At 37.3% G+C, this 21996-nt stretch overlaps 1 protein-coding gene across 3 annotated transcripts in view; it reads right to left on the bottom strand.

The window, feature by feature from the left end:
- ctnnbip1 (catenin, beta interacting protein 1) overlaps nt 1-21996 on the bottom strand; it is a 63361-nt gene that overhangs the window by 18188 nt on the left and 23177 nt on the right. For all 3 annotated transcript variants that reach the window (XM_069918455.1, XM_069918454.1, XM_069918453.1), the window contains exon 3: nt 5691-5781. In XM_069918455.1, coding sequence (XP_069774556.1) covers nt 5691-5781 — 91 coding nt within the window. The remainder of the gene's footprint in view (nt 1-5690; nt 5782-21996) is intronic.

The raw sequence follows: 21996 nt of genomic DNA, 5'->3' as shown, positions 1-21996 counted from the left end.
ACAGTAGAAATACAAGAGATAATAAAAAATTTACCAAATAATAAGACACCAGGAGAGGATGGACTCCCAATAGAATTCTACAAAACATTTAAAGACCTAATAATACCGCCCCTCCTGGATGTAATCAACCAGATTGATGAGACACAAAACTTACCAGATTCATGTAAAACAGCAATAATTACAGTGATACTAAAACAAGGGAAAGATCCACTCTCACCAGCGTCATATAGACCAATATCTCTGCTAAACACAGATTATAAGATAATAGCTAAACTATTAGCGAACAGATTAGCAGAACAGGTACCGAAAATGGTAAATTTAGACCAAACTGGATTTATCAAAAAAAGACGCACAACAGACAATATTTGTAAATTTATTAACTTAATTCATGCAGTAGAAGGAAATAAAGCACCGGCAGTAGCAGTTGCTTTAGACGCAGAGAAGGCCTTCGACAGAGTAGAATGGAATTACTTGTTCAAAGTATTGCAAAAATTCAGTTTACCGGAGAAGTTTATTAATTGGATTAAAGCATTATATAAGGGACCGTTAGCGAAAGTGACAGTAAATGGACATGTATCAAAGCAATTTAACTTAAGCAGGTCAACGCGGCAGGGATGCCCACTATCACCATTATTGTTTGCGCTAGCTATAGAACCACTAGCAGAATTGATAAGAAGAGATAATAATATAAAAGGAATAAAAATAAAAGACAGGGAATATAAAATCAGTCTGTTTGCGGATGATGTGATAGTGTACTTAACAGAACCAGAACTATCAATAAAAGAACTATATAAGAAATTGAAGGAATATGGAGAAGTGTCGGGATACAAGATAAACGTAAATAAAAGTGAAGCAATGCCTATGAATAACGCGGATTTCTCAAAATTTAAGGAGGAATCCCCATTCAGATGGCAAACGCAGGCAATAAGATACCTAGGTGTGCAAATAAACAAAAATCTAGGCCAATTATATAAACTCAATTACAATCCACTAATGAAAAAATTACAGGACGATTTAGAGCATTGGAAAGAGCTACCACTAACACTGATAGGAAGGATAAACTGTATTAAAATGAACATTTTTCCAAGGATACTATACTTATTTCAGGCATTGCCAATACAACTGACAGAAAAATTCTTCAAAGAGTTAAAGAAAATAATAAGGAGATTTTTATGGAGAGGGGGGAAACCGAGGATAGCACTAGATAAATTAACAGAATGGTATAAACAAGGAGGCTTACAATTGCCAAACTTCAAAAATTATTATAGAGCCGCACAATTAAGGTACCTATCAGATTTTTATCAAACAAGGGAAAAACCAGACTGGACGAGACTAGAATTAGATAAAATAGGGGAAAAGATACCTGAACACATATTATATAAATGGGACGAAAAATTGGTACAACATAGAACTTCTCCAGTATTACACCATCTCCTCAATATATGGAAGAAGATTCATGTAGAAAGAAATAAAACAAATTATCAATTACCAAAACTAATATTGACGCAAAACAAGTTACTCCCTTTTACAATAGATAACCTTTCATTTAGAGAATGGGAAAAAAAAGGGATTAAAAGAATAGAAAATTGTTTTTCAGGAAGTAGATTCTTATCCTTTGAACAAATGAGAGATAAGTACAATATAACTGGAGATACAGCGCTGGCATATTACCAACTGAGATCCTACTTGAAAGATAAATTAGGAAGCAACTTGAGTTTACCAGAGGGAAGTAACCTTGAATATGTGATTACAGATACAATGTTAATCAAAAGATTTATAAAAAATATGTATATTAAACTGCAAGAAAAGGAGAATGAGGAAACAAATGGTAAAACTAAACAAAAATGGGAACAAGATTTAAATATAAAGATAAAAAAGGAAACATGGGAGAAGTTATGCTCTGGAACGATGAGAAATACAATAAATACGAGGCTGCGTATGATACAATATAATTGGTTACACAGACTATACATTACACCGCAAAAGTTAAATAAATGGGACCCAACAGTATCTGATAGATGTTTTCGATGTAAAAAAGAAAGGGGAACAACAATTCATGCAATCTGGACATGTGAGAGAGTTGAAAAATTTTGGGATGATCTCAATCAGATATTAAATAAAATAACAGAAAACAACATACCAAAGAATCCAGAGATCTTTCTCCTAAGTAACATAAAAAATAAAGAATTTGGAATTGACTTGGAAGATGCACAAAAAAGATTTGTCAAGATAGCCCTAGCCGTAGCAAAAAAATGTATTATGTCAACCTGGAAATTGGAAGATAATTTGAAAATACAACAATGGTATATAGAAATGAATAAATGTATTCCATTAGAAAAAATAACATATAGTTTAAGAAATAATATTGAAATATTCGAACAAGTATGGGAGCCTTACATTAAATACAATAGCGAAAACCTACCGGGAACAAACATTACCTAAGTTGATGGAAGGAGAAGAAAAGAAAAGAATGGACTCAGTAGAATTTCTGGTGTATTTTTGTTGAATGACAACATTGTCTAACTGAATTAATGCAACCTAGATTGTATACCTAAAATGGATGAGAGGGGGGGGGGTGGGGGGGTGGCTTGGGAGGAGGGAGGGGGGAGGGAGGAAAAGTCACTGTAAATGTGTGGAAAAGAAAAAGTGTATATCATGGCTATTGTGATTTATGGTGTGAAAAATAAAAAATTAAAAAAATAAAAAAAATTTGACTGCAGAGACAATATTGTTCAAGAAGAGATGTTCTGATCTGATGGCTGGTTATTAATTCAAGGCTTCATCAGAACCAAACTCCAATTTGGTCCTACTTTCAGCAAAAATTAAGAAAAGCTATACCCTTGCGTTTTTATGGTCTTCTCTAATTGATTGGACACTGAAGACCACCATAAGATTAACAGAAGTGAATAATGCAGCAGATAAAAATCTTTCTGATTTCAATGGCTTAACATTACAGCATTCACTCCTTTAATCTCAATTCACAGTAATGCCTGAAGAACAAGGAAGTACAAAGCAGATTCGCTTGTTGGCCCATCCAACCAATTTACTCCCCACTTTCCTCCAGCTTTTGAGATTGGAAGAATATTCTATGCCAGTTGTGGTAAACACAAATACTATTGTCCTGTTCTGCAGTCCGTCAATCTTCTAAACCTGTCAAATCTCTCCTCATTCTTCTACACTGTTTAATCTTTCCCTGTAACTCAACCTCTGATGCCACCCAGAGGATTATATATTCTAGTGAAACATCAATAAAGGAGTGGAAATTATGCTATATATTGAAACTCAAACTGATTTTAAGCTGCACAACATTTAACAATGGGATTTTTAATATTTGCAAGTACTTAATCACTTGCTGGTAAATCTAACCAGTGTCAGAATCCAAAAACACCAAATAATTTGGAAGTTTCAGCAGCTATGGCATGGAATGTTCTGATCCTGCACATTGTCGTTGGACCGAGGCTTAACTGAGGCTCAGTAAACTGTCTGTGATAAGATCTGCAGGAACTGCATAGTTTCCCATTTACAATATTTTTTAAACTTGCAAATAAATCTGCTCTTAGCAAATGAAAACTGAATTGACATTTCATTATAATGAACAAATGTTTGATATTTAGAACAGATCAGGATGTTCCATGATTTATTTAGATGTCATCCATAGAACAGTATAGCACAAAGACAGGCCCTTCGGCCATTCTAGCCTGTGCTGAACTATTATTCTGCCTCGTTCCACATACCTGCACCCAGTCCAAAGCCCTGCATATTAAGTTTAACCCCCCCCCCCACCCTTGGAGCACATTAGCCACCCCAACCCCCAGTCCCCCTCCAGTTCAAATGAAAACCACCTCATCGGAACAGGTCCCACCTTCCCTGGAAGAGAGCCCAATGATCCAGAAACCTGAAGCCCTCCCTCCTGCATCATCTTTTTAGCCATGTGTTAAGCCTCCTATTTCTAACCTCATTAGCATGTGGCATGAATAGCAATCTTGAGATCACAACCCTGGAGGTCCTGTCCTTCAACTTAGCACCTAACTTCCTGAACTCTCACCCTTCTTACCCATGCCATTGGTCCTTACATTCTCCACGATATCTGGCTGTTCACCCTCCCTCCTGAGAACGCGATCTGAATATCTCGGACCCTGGCACCAGGAAGGCAATATACCATCTGAAAATCTTGATCCCTTACAGAGAACCTGTTATCTGTCCCCCTAACTATGGAATCCCCTATCACTACAGCATGCCTTTTGTCCTCCCTTCCCTTCTTAACCACCAGACTTTGTGCCAAATACCTGATTGTCGTGGCTTGTCCCTGGTAGGTACCCTCCCCTACCCAACAGTATCCAAATATTCTCACCATAAATAATGAAAGGAAGATCTGTCAACAAAAAAAATGGTCTGGATTTTTAAAGGAATATCAAACGTCTCTAAAGAATGTGTGAAACAAATGGAGCAAGTTGTCCCATTCATAATGAAAACATTGTTCAGAAAATTGCACAAGGTGATTAAATCTTGTGTCAAGTCAAAAATTGCACAGATATAGGTATATAAAAATGACAAGGAAAAAGATGGTCCTAACTGTTCATCATGAGTCTGCACTGTAATCTATTAAATTGCACATTGGAAAGCAAGAAGAGCTCTTTGGTACAACTACAATTAATCCCATTTTTCAGTTTTTGAATTGGTCATAGGACCAAAGAATGGATGGATCTTTTTCAGGGTGGCAACGAGTAGTATTCTGTATGGATTAGTGTTCATGCCAGAGATATTGTCATCAAAATCAACGCTTGAAAAGGGTAACAAGCACAACATGTATAAGCTTGCGTCAATGCTGAGACGGAAGATGCAATGGGAAATTGCTTTAGCAGTTTGAAACCCATGAAACATTGCAATATTCAGGTCCCTTGCGTGCAAAAGCATATTCAGAATTATAACACTGTAATACCAAACTATGGCCATTAGGAGCCCTCAGTGGGCTATATATTACCAAGAATATTCTACTGGTTAAAATGTCAGCAATTCAACATAACAATCATCTCACAATATTAATGCTTGGTTAATATTATAATCGCATTGAGTTTGCTACGCCATTGCATGACTGAGTATACAGCGGTATAACTGGATGGGTAGGCTGGACAAATCTGGATCTCAATTTTTTGTATTGGAATTTTAAACGAGATTTTGATACAAATATTGCTGCAATTAGCTGAATAAGAACAGTTTATAACAAAATAAAACACTGGAGAAACTCAGCAGGCCCCACAGCGTCCGGAGGAGAAAAAGATTTAATACCAACGATTCGGGCCTGAGCCCTTCATCAAGGTACATTTCTGCCTCCTCTGGACGCTACAGGGCCTGCTGAGTTTAAATTTAAACATAAAGCACAGTAACAGGCCCTTTCAGCCGATGCCATCCAATTACACCCAAATGACCGACAACCCCCAGTACATTTTTGAACAGTGGGAGGAAACTGGAGCCCCTGGGGAAAACCCACGCATACGCAGCAAGAAGATACAAACTCCTTACAGACAGTGCAGGATTTAAATCCCGGCCCCAATCACTGGCGCTGTAACAGCATTGCGCTAACCACTATCCTAACCGTGCTGCCCCTTTTCTCCAGCACTTTTGTGTATTTACTACAATCAGAGGATCTGCAAACTTTCTTGTTTCACAGTTTGTTACAGTAATGTCCTTACCCTGATCAATTGGGTGCTGTGGAAGTTGGCTGAGCTGGCTGTTCACTACTCCAGCATAAGTTCGCAGAAAGGCCTCTTCACTTGGGGTTAACTGTTAAAATAAAGATCCCTTGTTTAATTTTCAGAAATTATCAATGTACTGTGGCATTACATTACCATTAAAATATTACTTTCTTTAGCAATGGGTTTAAGTTATTTAATGAGATTATGTATTGTCATTAGAATTCCTAAACTTGAGGAGTCACGTGATGGAGTAGTGGCCGGACGGTGAACTCCAGCCCTCTCCAGAAAAGTCGGAAAAAATAAAGGAAAACACAAAGGCACAAAAATAAAAATTAAAGTAAAGTGAGTATAAAGGTGGAAAGAAGATGGCGACGAAAAAAGAAAAATCGAAACCAACGGTAAGAAGAGAGGAAGAGAAGACAACGGAAGAAGAAGGAGAAGGCCTTACCTGTTCGAAGAGGCCCGCGGTGGAGAGAGAAACCCGCTCCCTCAGGTCGGTAGAAAGTGGACTACAAAAATGGCTCGCTGAGCCGAGTAAAAGTGCGCAACCGCGCATGCAAAAAAACACACCGACGAGAGGGGTGACCAGCTGGGGAGTCGATCTCCACAGCCGGCACTGACAGCTATAGAACAGCAGCAGCAAGAGGAGAACATAGAAGACAACGAAAACAAGAAAGAAGAGAAGAAAAGGACAACAAAGAAACAACAGATGGCTAACCCAGAGGAAGAAGAAGAGGAAGAGTACAGTGAAATAGAAGAAGAAGGGAAAGGCAAGATAAAGGATATACTTTCTCTTATTAAAGAATACAGTACAGAAGAGAAAGTGAATAAAATAGATATGTCCTTATCAGAAATGGGAAAAAGAATGGACAAGGTGGAAGAACGAGAAGCAGCAGCAGAAATGGAGGTAGAGGACTTAAAAAAGAAATTAGAGGAATCTAATTAAAAAGTTAAAGAGACACAAGAGCTGTTAGCTCAGAAAATAGATATAATGGAAAATTATAACAGAAGAAATAACATAAAGATAGTGGGCCTTAAGGAAGATGAAGAAGGCAAGAATATGAAAGAGTTTATAAAAGATTGGATCCCCAAGATCTTAGGATGTCCAGAACTACAGCAAGAAATGGAAATAGAAAGGGCACATAGAGCATTGGCCTTTAAACCACAACCACAACAAAAGCCAAGATCTATTTTAGTAAAATTCCTAAGATATACTACAAGAGAAAAGGTACTGGAGAAAACAATGGAGAAAGTAAGAGAGAACAACAAGCCACTGGAGTATAAAGGGCGAAAAATCTTTATTTATCCAGATATAAGTTTTGAATTCCTGAAGAAGAGAAAGGAGTTCAATACAGTAAAGGCGATTTTATGGAAGAAAGGGTATAAATTTATACTAAAGCATCCAGCGGCATTGAAAATATTTAGTCCAGGACAGCAAAACAGACTATTCTCGGATCCAGAGGAAGCACGAAAATTTGCAGAACAATTACAAAATAGACTGAGAGATGAAGACGTGTTCTTTGGCTTGGCTTCGCGGACGAAGATTTATGGAGGGGGTAAAAAGTCCACGTCAGCTGCAGGCTCGTTTGTGGCTGACCAGTCCGATGCGGGACAGGCAGACACGATTGCAGCGGTTGCAAGGGAAAATTGGTTGGTTGGGGTTGGGTGTTGGGTTTTTCCTCCTTTGTCTTTTGTCAGTGAGGTGGGCTCTGCGGTCTTCTTCAAAGGAGGCTGCTGCCCGCCAAACTGTGAGGCGCCAAGATGCACGGTTTGAGGCGTTATCAGCCCACTGGCGGTGGTCAATGTGGCAGGCACCAAGAGATTTCTTTAGGCAGTCCTTGTACCTTTTCTTTGGTGCACCTCTGTCACGGTGGCCAGTGGAGAGCTCGCCATATAATACGATCTTGGGAAGGCGATGGTCCTCCATTCTGGAGACGTGACCCATCCAGCGCAGCTGGATCTTCAGCAGCGTGGACTCGATGCTGTCGACCTCTGCCATCTCGAGTACCTCGACGTTAGGGGTGTGAGCGCTCCAATGGATGTTGAGGATGGAGCGGAGACAACGCTGGTGGAAGCGTTCTAGGAGCCGTAGGTGGTGCCGGTAGAGGACCCATGATTCGGAGCCGAACAGGAGTGTGGGTATGACAACGGCTCTGTATACGCTTATCTTTGTGAGGTTTTTCAGTTGGTTGTTTTTCCAGACTCTTTTGTGTAGTCTTCCAAAGGCGCTATTTGCCTTGGCGAGTCTGTTGTCTATCTCATTGTCGATCCTTGCATCTGATGAAATGGTGCAGCCGAGATAGACGTGTAACGAGAGTACAAAAGACTGTGAACTAAAAAGACACATAAGTTTTGAACTCCTGAAGAAGAGGAAGGAGTTCAATACAGCGAAAACGATCTTATGGAAAAAAACTATTCTCGGATCCAGAGGAAGCAATGAAATTTGCTACAAAACTACAAAACAAGCAGAGAGATGAAGACATGTAATAAGAGTAAAAATGACCACGATCTATATGTATGTGGGTAAAGAGGTATATGTGTGTATATATATATATATATATATATATATATATATAGTGTCCATATTTAGAGGAAAATATATAGAGTATAGACAAGAATTAATAAGGGAAGGAAATGGAATAGAGGGAATAAGGAGGGAATTAAAAGAGTGACCTTTGTTACATATGAAAAGTGAAATCTTTTTTGGGGGGGGCTTGGTGGGGAGGAGTTACGGTCACTGCAAAATCAGCTGATGCTTGCGAGTGAATTCGCAAATCCAAATGGAGAGGGGAGATGTGGTTGTCCGACAAGGGATAAAGGACAACTCAGGAGGGGAAGGGGAGATTGGGGCTAAAGAAATTTTAAATAGGAGAATAAGGAAAATGTTTGATGTTTTAGGAATGTTGTCTTATAAAGTGTTCAAAACAAGAAAACAGAAATGGATAAGAAGGAAAGGTAATGATCGAGAAACGGAAAGAGAAGATAAACAAAGTATAAAATGGCTACGTTGAACTATATGACTTTAAATATTAATGGAATACATAACCAAATTAAAAGGAAGGAACTGCTAAATTTACTGAAAAAAGAAAAAATTGATATAGTATTTGTGCAAGAAACACATTTAACTGAATTGGAGCACAAGAAATTAAAGAGAGATTGGGTAGGACACGTAACAGCAGCATCGTACAATTCAAAAGCAAGAGGAGTAGCTATATTAATTAGTAAAAATGTGCCATTTAAAATAGAAGAGGAAATAATAGATCCAGCAGGGAGATATGTAATGATAAAATGTCAGATATATTCGGAGTTTTGGAATCTACTCAATGTATATTCACCTAACGAAGAAGATCAAAAGTTTATGCAAGATATCTTTTTGAAGATAGCAGATACGCAAGGGAACATATTAATAGGAGGGGATTTCAACCTGAATTTGGATTCAAATATGGACAAAACTGGGAAAAAAATTAACAGAAAGAACAAAGTAACCAAATTTATAATTAAATCAATGGAAGAAATGCAACTTTTGGATATATGGAGGAAACAACACCCAAAGGAAAAGGAATATTCATATTACTCGGCTAGACATAGAACATACTCAAGAATAGACCTATTTTTGTTATCAGCTCGTATGCAAGATAGAGTAAGAAAAACAGAATATAAAGCTAGAATACTATCGGACCATTCACCCTTAATATTGACAATAAAGTTAGAGGACATCCCTCCAAGAATGTATAGATGGAGATTAAACCCCATGTTACTTAAAAGGCAGGATTTTAGAGAATTTATTGAAAAACAAATTAAAATGTATTTTGAAATGAATACGAAATCAGTGAAAGATAAGTTTATACTATGGGATGCAATAAAAGCATTCATTAGAGGGCAAATAATAAGTTATGTAACCAAGATGAAAAAGGACTATAATCAGGAAACAGAGCAGTTGGAAAGGGAAATAGTAAATATAGAAAAAGAATTAGCAATGAAGGAAGATACAACTAAAAGAAGAGAATTGGCAGATAAAAAAATAAAATATGAAACACTACAAACATATAAGGTGGAGAAGAATATAATGAAGACAAAACAGAAATATTATGAACTAGGTGAAAAAACGCACAAAATTCTAGCATGGCAGCTTAAGACAGAACAAGCTAAGAAAATGGTATTGGCATCAAGGAAAAAAGATAAACAAATTACATATAATCAAAAAGAAATTAAGGAAAACTTTAGAGAATTCTATGAACAATTATACCGAACTGAAAACGAAGGGAAAGAAGGGAAAATAGATGAATTTCTAACTAAAATGGAACTACCAAAACTACAAATAGAGGAACAAAATAAATTAACAGAGCCATTTGGAATAGTAGAAATACAAGAGATAATAAAAAAATTACCAAATAATAAGACACCAGGAGAGGATGGATTCCCAATAGAATTCTATAAAACATTTAAAGATTTATTAATTCTGCCCCTCCTGGAAGTAATCAACCAGATTGATAAAACACAATGCTTACCAGATTCATGTAAAACAGCAATAATTACAGTAATACTAAAGCAAGGGAAAGATCCACTCACACCAGCATCATATAGACCAATATCTTTACTTAACACAGATTATAAGATAATAGCTAAACTATTAGCAAACAGATTAGCAGAGTATGTACCGAAAATGGTAAATCTAGACCAAACTGGATTTATCAAAAAAAGATGCACAACAGACAATATTTGTAAATTTATTAACTTAATTCATGCAGTAGAAGGGAATAAAGCGCCAACAGTAGCAGTTGCCTTAGACGCAGAAAAGGCCTTTCACAGAGTAGAATGGAATTATTTGTTCAAAGTATTGCAAAAATTCAGTTTACCGGAGAAGTATATTAATTGGATTAAAGCATTATATAAGGGACCATTGGCGAAAGTGACAGTAAATGGACATGTATCAGAGCAATTTAACTTAAGCAGGTCAACACGGCAGGGATGCCCACTATCACCTTTATTGTTCGCGTTAGCTATAGAACTACTAGCAGAATTGATAAGAACAGAAAATAATATAAAAGGGATAAAAATAAAAGACAAGGAATATAAAATCAGTTTATTTGCGGATGATGTTATAGTATACTTAACAGAACCAGAACTATCAATAAAAGAATTATATAAGAAATTGAAGGAATATGGAGAAGTGTCGGGGTACAAGATCAATGTAAATAAAAGTGAAGCAATGCCTATGAATAATGCAGATTTCTCAAAATTTAAGAAGGAATCACCATTTAGATGGCAAATGCAAGCAATAAGATACCTAGGTGTACAAATAAATAAAAACCTCGGCCAACTATATAAACTCAATTATTATCCACTAATGAAAAAATTACAGGACGATTTAGAGCATTGGAAAGATTTACCACTAACTCTAATAGGAAGGATAAACTGTATTAAAATGAACATTTTTCCAAGGAAAATACAATGCCTATTTCAGGCATTGCCAATACAACTGACAGAGAAATTCTTCAAGGAGTTAAAGAAAATAATAAGGAAATTTTTATGGAAAGGGGGGAAACCGAGGATAGCACTAGATAAATTAACAGAATGGTATAAACAAGGAGGCTTACAACTGCTAAACTTAAAAAAATTATTATAGAGCCGCACAATTAAGATACCTATCAGATTTTTATCAAACAAGGGAAAAGCCAGATTGGACCAGATTAGAATTAGATAAAATAGGGGAAAAGATACCTGAACACATATTATATAAATGGGATGAAAAATTGGTACAACATAGAAGTTCTCCAGTATTACATCATCTACTCAATATTTGGAAGAAGATTCATGTAGAAAGAAATAAAACAAATTATCAATTACCAAAACTAATATTGACGCAAAACAAGTTACTCCCTTTTACAATAGATAACCTTTCATTTAGAGAATGGGAAAAAAAAGGGATAAAAAGAATAGAAAATTGTTTTACAGGAAATAGATTATTATCCTTTGAACAAATGAAAGATAAATACAATATAACTCAAGATACAGCGCTGGCATATTACCAATTGAGATCCTACTTGAAGGATAAATTAGGAAGCAGTCTGAGTTTGCCAGAGAGAAATAACTTTGAATATGTGATTACAGATACAATGATAATCAAAAGATTTATAACAAATATGTATATTAAACTGCAAGAAAAGGAGAATGAGGAAACAAATGGTAAAACTAAACAAAAATGGGAACAAGATTTAGATATAAAGATAAAAAAGGAAACATGGGAGAAGTTATGTTCTGGAACGATGAGAAATACAATAAATATGAGGTTACGTATGATACAATATAACTGGATACACAGGCTATACATTACACCTCAAAAGTTAAATAAATGGGACCCAACAGTATCTGATAGATGTTTTCGATGTAAAAAAGAAATGGGAACAACAATTCATGCAATCTGGACATGTGAGAAAGTAGAAAAATTTTGGGAAGATCTAAATCAGATATTAAATAAAATAACAGAAAATATACCAAAGAATCCAGAGATCTTCCTCCTAAGTAACATAAAAAACAAAGAATTTGGAATTGATTTGGAGGATGCACAAAAAAGATTTGTTAAGATAGCACTAGCCATAGCAAAAAAATGTATTATGTCAACCTAGAAATTGGAAGATAATTTGAAAATACAACAATGGTATATAGAAATGAATAAATGTATTCCATTAGAAAAAATAACATAGTTTAAGAAATAATATTGAAATATTCGAACAAATATGAGAGCCTTACATGAAACATAATAGCGAAAACCTACCGGGGACAATCACTACCTAAATTAACGGAAGGAGAAGGAAATGAAAAGAATGAACTCAGTGGAATTTCTTGTGTATTTTTATTGAATGACAACATTGTTTGACTGGTTTAATGTATCCTAGATTTTGTACTTTAAATGGACGGGAGGGGGGAGGTAGGGAGGGTGGGATGGGTGGGGGGGGGGGAGAAAATGGCACTGTATATGTGTGAAAAGGAAAAAATGTGTATCATGGTTTATGTGATTTATGGTGTGAAAAATAAAAAAAATTTCAAAAAAAGAATTCCTAAACTTGTTCTACAAGAATTACAAATCAACAATCTAAAAGGGACAACAAATCTCATTGTTATGGCTTGTATCAATTTTCTTAGATAAATGAAAAGAACTTTCCTACAGAAGTGCCAGCACAAATCAGACATTGATAGGGGATAAGTTGCTAATTCATCCACAAACTTAACTGAACTTAGTGCCCTCCAGTTCCACGTTCTTCAATCAGACAGCACTCGGTTTTTTTTTGAAGGAGCAGGAAATATTCTTTATTTTCTATATTAAATTCATCAAGCAATAAACAAAAATAGATCATGAAAGCTTCCTAGCACAAAATATAAAAACAGATCGTCAAAGTTTTTATAATGCTCTAACAGAGTCATCAAGATTGCAGATGACACAACAGTTGTTGTAATGAGTTACTCTACAGAGAAGAGGTGGAAAATCTTGTGACATGGTGGGAGAGTAACCACCTGAGTCTCAATGTGGACAAGGTGAAGGAGATCAACATCTCTGTAGGGGAGTGAATGGAGTGTACCAAGTTGTTTGGAGTTCACTTCACTAGAGAATTATCATGGACACTCAACATCTCCTCACTTGTCAGGCAGGCACAACAGTGACTGCATTTTTTGAGAAGACCGAAGTGGGCAAGGATGCCATTATGTCGATTTTCTACAGGAGGTCTGTCGAGAGCTTCTTGGCCGGCTGCATCACAGTGTGGTATGGTTGCTGGAGAAATGGATTGGAGTTCAATCCACAGGACCATAAAAGTGGTAGAGGGTTCAAGGGAGAGTTAGGAAAACGGAATATAAACTAGATTGATATCTGATCATTCACCCCTGTTATTAGCAATAGAACTGGAGGACATCCCACCAAGAACATATAGATGGAGATTAAACTCCATGCTACTTCTAAAACAGGAATTTAGAGAATTTATTGAATGTCAAATTAAAATGTACTTTGAAATAAATACGGAATCAGTGAAAGATAAATTTATATTATGGGACACAATGAAAGTCTTCATTAGAGGGCAGATAATAAGTTATGTAACTAAGATGAAAAAAGACTACAATCAGGAAATAGAACAGTTGGAATGGGAAATAATAAGTACAGAAAAAGAACTAGCAACAAGGGAAGATACAACAAAAAGAAGAGAATTGGCGGACAAAAAAATAAAATAGAAACATTACAAACATATAAGGTGGAGAAGAACATAATGAAAATGAAGCAGAAGTATTACGAGCTAGGAGAAAAAAATGCACAAAATATTAGCCTGGCAACTTAAAACAGAACAAGCTAAAAGAACTGTATTGGCATCAAGGAAAAAGGACAAACAAATTACATATAACCCAACAGAGATTAATGAAAACTTTAAGGAATTCTATGAACAATTATACTGAACTGAGAACGAAGGGAAAGAAGACAAAATAGATGAGTTTTTAGCTAAAATTGAACTACCGAAATTGCAAGGAGCAAAACAAATTGATAAAACCATTTGAAATAGAGGAAATAGAGGATATATAAAAAAAGCTGCCGAACAATAAAATGCCTGGAGAGGATGGACTCCCACTAGAATTCTATAAAACATTTAAAGACATTAATTCCTCGTCTCCTGGAAGTAATGAACAGAAAACTTCGCAGATTCATCTAAAACAGCAACAATTACAGTAATACCAAAGACGGGAAAGATCCACTAACACCAGCATCATATAGACCAATATGTAGAATTCAGATTATAAAATAGCAAAACTATTAGCAAACAGATTGGCTGACTGTGTACCAAAAATAGTAAAACAAGATCAAACTGGATTTATTAAGAAAAGACGAACAGCGGACAATGTCTGTAAGTTCATTAATTTAATCCATGCAGTACAAGGAAATAAGATACCAACAGTGGCTGTTGCTTTAGATGCAGAAAAAGCCTTTGACAGGGTAGAATGGAATTATTTATTCAAAGTATTACAGAGGTTCAACCTACCAGGAAAATTTATTAATTGGATTAAAGCATTATATAAGGGACCATTGGCGAAGGTGACAGTAAATGGATATGTATCGAACCAATTTAAATTAAGTAGGTCAACTTGGCAGAGAGGTCCACTATCTCCCTCACTGTTTGCTTTAGCAATAGAAGCATTAGCAGAACTGATAAGAACAGAAAATAAAATAAAAGGGATAAAAATAAAGGAGAAGGAGTATAAAATCAGTTTATTTGCAGATGACATTATAGTATACAGAACCAGAAATATCAGTAAAAGAACTACATAAGAAATTGAAGGAATATGGAGAAATATCAGGGTACAAGATCAAGGCAAATAAAAGTGAAGAGATGCCAATGAGTAATGTGGATTAAACTGAATTTAAAAAAGAATCACCATTTAAATGGCAAACACAAGCAATCCGATACCTAGGTATTAGATTAGATAATAATTTAGGCCACCTATACAATTTAAATTATCAGCTATTAATGAAGAAATTACAGGATGACTTAGAACATTGGAAAGAATTGCCACTAACATTGATAGGGAGGGCAAATTGCATTAAAATGAATGTCTTCCCAAGGATACAATACCTATTTCAATCATTACCAATTCTCTTAACAGAGAAATTCATTAATGAACTAAAGAGAATAATAAGTAAATCTTTATGGAAAGGGGGAAAAACTGAGGATAGCGCTAGATAAATTAACAGAGTGGTACAAACAAGGTGGTTTGCAGCTACCAAACTTTAAAAATTATTATAGAGCAGCACAATTAAGGTATCTATCAGATTTTTATCAAACAAGGGAAAAGCTAGATTGGACCAAGATAGAGCTAGATAAAATAGGGGAGAAGATATCAGAACATATACATAAGTGGGATGAAAAACTGGTGCAATATAAAAGTTCACCAGTACTGTATCTTTTACTCAACGTATGGAAGAAGATTCACGTAGAAAGGAAAAAGACAAATTACCAACTACCAAAATTATTATTGATGCAAAATCAACTAATCCCTTTCACAATAGATAACCTTTCCTTTAGAGAATGGGAGAGAAAAGGAATTAAAAGAATAGAAAATTGTTTTTTGGGAAATAATTTATTAACATTTGAACAAATGAAGTACAAATATGGAATAACTCATTGCACAATGTTTGCACAACATCAACTGAAAACCTACTTAAAGGACAAATTGAGAAGCAGACTGTGATTACCAGAAGGAAGCAGCTTTGAATATATGATTACAGACACAATGATAATTAAAAGATTTATAACAAACATGTACATCAAGCTGCAAGAGAAGGAAAATGATTTAAACATAAAGATAAAAAATGAAATATGGGAAAAGTTATGCTCTGGAACTATGAAAAATACAATAAACACGAGGTTACGCATGATACAATATAATTGGTTACACAGGCTATACACCACGCCCCAAAAGTTAAATAAATGGGACCCAACAGTATCAGATAGATGTTTTCGCTGTAAGAAGGAAACGGGAACAACAGTACATGCAATTTGGGCATATGAGAAAATGGAAAAGTTTGGGAAGATCTAAATCAGGTATTAAATAAAATCACAGAGCAACATATCAAAAAATCCAGAGATCTTTCTTCTAAGTAATATAAGAAGTAAAGAATTAGGCCTCAAACTGGATGAAGTGAAAAAAAGATTTATTATGATAGCCTTAGCTGTAGCAAGAAAATGTATGTCAACTTGGAAATCAGAAGAGAGACTGAGAGTACAGCAATGGTACATAGAAATGATAAATGTATTCCATTGGAAAAAATAACATATAATTTAAAAAATAAAGTCACAGTATTGGAACATAACAGAGAGAGCCTACCGCAGACCTCCACCACCTAAAATGATAGAATGAGAAGAAGATGAAATGACCTGACCCAATGTGTAAAAGTAGATGACACAATTTTCTTGTTTATTTTCACTGTGTGATAACATTTTTAATGGTTTTAATGTATTGTATATGTTGAACATTTAATGGGTTTGGAGGGGGGTGGGAAGGAAGGGAGGGGGGGAAAAAAGGGGAGAAAATGCCACTGTGTATATGTAAGAGGGAAATGTTTGTATGTATTTTGATTGATATGGTTCATAGTGTGAAAAAAAAATTAAAAAAGAATGGTAGAGGGGAGCACTGAAATCTCCCTCCCACCACTCTCCCCTCACCCTACCACTGACATGATCTACCGGGATCATTGTCTGAAGAGGGCATGCAAAACCATAGAGGACCCCTTCCACCCTGCACACAGCATATTTTAGCTGCTCCCGTCGAGAAACAGATACAGAAACATCAGAACTAGTACTACCAGGCTGAAGAATAGCCTCTTTCCAAGAGCAGAGGGAATGCTGAATGACCAAAGGAATTGATCACACCAACTATCAGAGGCTCTCATATTCATGAAATATTTGCCCTGCATATTGTTTGTCTGTATGTGTGTTATGTCTGGTTGTGTGTCTCCATTTCATCTGAGGACCGGAGAACGCTGTTGCACTTATATAATCAGATGACAATAAATTTGATTTGGCTTGGCTTTATAATGACAAAGTGGAAAAGAGTAGCTGAAGTGAACATAGGCCCAATGGGAGATGAGAAGAGGGAATTAATATCAGTAACTTGGAAACAACTGAGGCATTGAATGACTGCTTTACATCGATCTTCATAAGGCTGCATTGACTTGAGGTAATGTATTAACATGGATCAAGGATTTGTTCACCAATATAAGCAAAGAGTTGGGATAAATGAGTGTTTCTCTATTTGGAAATCAATGGTGAGCAAAGTGTTGTTGGGGTTGATGCTAGGTGTGCAGTGTAGTGTATTTAAGTTTGATGATGATACAAAAGAGAGTGATAAAGTGAATTGTGAAGAGTCTGTAGAGAGATATAGAGAGGAATGTGAGGGGGCAAGGGTGTGGCAGATAAATTACAATGTTGCTAAGTGTGAGGTCATATACCACGAAAGAAAAAGGAGAAGATCAGATTATTATTTCAACCAAGAAAGACTGCAGCATCCGTTGTGCAGCGGGACTTGGGAGTACTTGTGCATTAATTGCAAAGGGTTGGTTTGCAGGTGCAACAGATAATCAAGATGGCATCTGGAATATAGCTTGAGGGATTGAAAAGGGTACTGGCAAGGCAGCTCTTGAATACAGTTCTGATCTCTTTATTTGAGAAAGGACATACTGGCGATGCAGAGGAATAAATCACCTGGCTGATTCTAGAAATAAGGAAGTTAACCTATGAGGAGAGATTGTGACAAAACTCGCTAAAATTCAGAAGAGTAAGAGGGGATCCTACAGAGGCATACAAAATTAGGAAAGCGATTAATAAAATTGAGGCAGGAAAGTTGCTTGCACTGATCAGTGAAAAGCCAGGTATTTGGGGCTAAGTCTACAGTCAGATCATTAACTGGCAGAGCAGGCTCGAAAGGCCAGATGACCTACTCCTGGTCCTTTCTCTCATGTTGTTCTTTGGCTTGGCTTCGCGGATGAAGATTTATGGAGGGGTACGTCCACGTCTACTGCAGGCTCGTTGGTGACTGACAAGTCCGATGCGGGACAGGCAGGCACGGTTGCAGCAGTTGCAAGAAAAAATTGGTTGGTTGGGGTTGGATGTTGGGTTTTTCCTCCTTTGTCTTTTGTCAGTGAGGTGAGCTCTGTGGTCTTCTTCAAAGAAGGTTGCTGCCCGCCGAACTGTGAAGCGCCAAGATGCATGGTTGGAGGTGATATTGGCCCACTGGCGGTGGTCAATGTGGCAGGCACCAAGAGATTTCTTTAAGCAGTCCTTGTACCTCTTGGTTTGTGCACCTCTGTCTCAGTGGCCAGTGGAGAGCTCACCATAGAACACGATCTTGGGAAGGCGATGGTCCTCCATTCTGGAGACGTGACCCACCCATCGCAGTTGGGTCTTCAGCAGCATGGATTCGATGCTTGTGGACTCTGCCAGCTTGAGTACTTCGATGTTGGTGATGAAGTCATTCCAATGAATGTTGAGGATGGAGCGGAGACAGCGCTGATGGAAGCGTTCTAGGAGACGTAAGTGATGCCAGTAGAGGACCCATGATTCGGAGCCGAACAGGAGCGTGGGTATGACAACGGCTCTGAACACGCTGATCTTTGTGTGTTTCTTCAGGTGGTTGTTTTTCCAGGCTCTTTTGTGTAGTCTTCCAAAGGCGAGTCTGTTGTCTATCTCTTTGTCGATCCTTGCATCAGATGAAATGGTGCAGCCGAGGTAGGTAAACTGTTGTAATGTCACTCGGAAAGGATGAAACCTAGATTCTATTCATCTCTTCTATGTTAATTTTGGATATGTTAGGACTATATTTTTGAGTGCATGCGAAAAGAAATTGAAAATATATAAATCCTGTTTACTGGTCTTCCATGCTTTTAAAGTAATTCCACTAACATCAAACCTTTGGAAAGATTCAATGGAAAAGATTTACAGAAAATATTATTCAAGACTCATTAAATATGGTACTGATCAAAGTCAATGGAATTTGGTTATTCTGACAAACTCTTCGACTCGCTTTTGGTCACTTGCTTGCATCCCACCCCCTGTGGCTGACATTACACTTTGGAGGATTAAAGTTGCAAAGTGTTAACAAAGGCACCCTATTACTGTTTTAAAAACTGAAATAAAAGATGTGCAGAATATCCAATCCATGCAGGGAAAGATAATATTGCAAATGAACCAATTTCCTTCAGAATTTGGGGTCTAAGTAAGCATGAAATGTATTCATGTTCAGGCTCTTCTGAATGTGGTTTACAAAAAGGCATTTCAAAAGATTTTTTTTTTGACCAGCCTTATTATTATGCTTTAGCGATATGTTACTGTGCTTTAGAAATATGCACAGGAAGTTTCACTCTGAACTGTAAACCCCTGCAGGAAACAGCACAATTAAGAATTCCGCAGAGACCTCTGGTGATGGCTTCCACAGCTGTTGTAATATTTTCTTCGATACTGCTGCTATTGCAAGCACATACGTGTTTCACTGTATCCGAGTTGAACTATATTCAATTTCACATTCCTACAGTCACTATATCGAGTCCACGCTGCTGAAGATCCAGCTGCGCTGGATGGGTCACGTCTCCAGAATGGAGGACCATCGCCTTCCCAAGATCCTGTTATATGGCGAGCTCTCCACTGGCCACCGTGACAGAGGTGCACCAAAGAAAAGGTACAAGGACTGCCTAAAGAAATCTCTTGGTGCCTGCCACATTGACCACCGCCAGTGGGCTGATAACGCCTCAAACCGTGCATCTTGGCGCCTCACAGTTTGGCGGGCAGCAACCTCCTTTGAAGAAGACCACAGAGCCCACCTCACTGACAAAAGACAAAGGAGGAAAAACCCAACACCCAACCCCAACCAACCAATTTTCCCCTGCAACCGCTGCAACCGTGTCTGCCTGTCCCGCATCGGACTTGTCAGCCACAAACGAGCCTGCAGCTGACATGGACTTTTTACCCCCTCCATAAATCTTCATCCGCGAAGCCAAGCCAAAGAAGAAGGAAGTCACTATGTGTTATGGCAATACAGTGATAGCCCTAAGATGAAACCAATGGAAGCAAAATAAATAGTTGTTATTTGTCAAGTCTCCAAAATGTGAGGGTTCGGCACAGGTCTGAGTGGATCTCAATCGGGAAGGCGGTGGACAATCTTTTTACTTCCTTGATGGGGATGGGGCAGAATCAGCCAAGGTCAGTAGGTGATATCAACCAAGCAGAAGAATTCACACACTTGTACAGGACGTAACTAGGCTTGGCTTTCACAGGTGGAAAAGCCCTCAACCCCTCCCCCCACCCCTCCCCCATGGAAGCTCCCAGAGGTACTTCAGTTGACTGGAAGAATGATATCCCACCTCACACAATACAATCAGGGAGGATGAGGTGAGGGAAGGAAGGTGGAAATCATGTTTTTGTAATTAATAAAACACGCATCTGAGCAATTTCAGGTTCAGGTGAGCAAAAATAGCCCAAAATTCACTTTTAGAATTTCAAATAGATTGAAGGCAGAGATGAGGAGGAACAGCTTCTCCCAGGAATCTGTGGAATTCTCTACCCAAAGAAGCTGTATAGGCTGCATGAATTAAGTTAATAAATTTACAAATATTGTCTGTTGTGCGTCTTTTTTTGATAAATCCATATAGTTTAAGAAATAATATTGAAATATTCGAACAAATCTGGGAGCCTTACATGAAACACAATAGCAAAAACCTACCGGGGACAATCACTACCTAAGTTAACGGAAGGAAAAGGAAATGAAAAGAATGGACTCAGTGGAATTTCTGGTGTATTTTTATTGAATGACAACATTGTCTGACTGGTTTAATGTATCCTAGATTTTGTACCTTAAATGGACGGGAGGGGGGAGGTAGGGAGGGTGGGATGGGAGGGGGGAGGGGGGGGGAGAAAATGGCACTGTATATGTGTGAAAAGGAAAAAGTGTGTATCATGGTTAATGTGATTTATGGTGTGAAAAATAAAAAAATTTTTAAAAAAAAAAGAAGCTGTATAGGCTGCCTCAAAATTATTCAATGCGCAGGTCCGATAGATTTTTGAATTGTAGAGAATTCAGGGTGATGGGGAACAAGCAGATAAGTGGAGCTCAGTCCAAGGCCATGATATTCATGAGTAATGGAGAAATCTTGATGGAGCAGATGGTTGATTCCTGTTCCTATTTCTTATGTTTTTTTAATCCATGTTGAAATTATTGCTTCTCAATGACAGTAACTACTTGCTGCAAGGTAGGCAGCAATAATATAAAGTCACCATTAAACGCACTCCACATCAACAACAGGACAACAGCACACCAGGCTACCAGTGACAGAAGGAAATGTATGGGTGCATCAGTGGTCTACCAATGGTAGCGTCTTGCCCTGGAATGCCTGTTCTTGACATGTCATAAGTATGCAAATAAAAAAGGAGCACACAGAAATACACTTGGCAGAGGCTTTGTGCCTCTGAGACATCCTGATTTGCTGTTGGGTTTGATCCTTGCTTTATTGAGTGAAAAAACAGGTCATAAGTTGCAATTTGTTCAGGTGATTTCCACTTCACTCTGAATTATGTGGTTATATACGTGTATGGTGCCATTCAAAAGTCAGACACAAAAGGTAATTGCACATAAAATTCATTTGACCTACTTGAAGGTATACATTTAATATATTTTGAACATCTTTAAAATTGATGTGTTCAGGATATTTGTCTTAACTTTCTGGACACCAAGACACCACATTTAAGAGATAGCTGAACTCCACTTGGAGAATCCACATTAA

This window comes from Narcine bancroftii, chromosome 2 (assembly GCF_036971445.1).
Source record: "Narcine bancroftii isolate sNarBan1 chromosome 2, sNarBan1.hap1, whole genome shotgun sequence".
Lineage (NCBI taxonomy): Eukaryota > Metazoa > Chordata > Chondrichthyes > Torpediniformes > Narcinidae > Narcine > Narcine bancroftii.
The sequence above is the reverse complement of the archived record's forward strand: the minus strand, read 5'-3'. Positions and strand labels throughout refer to the sequence as shown.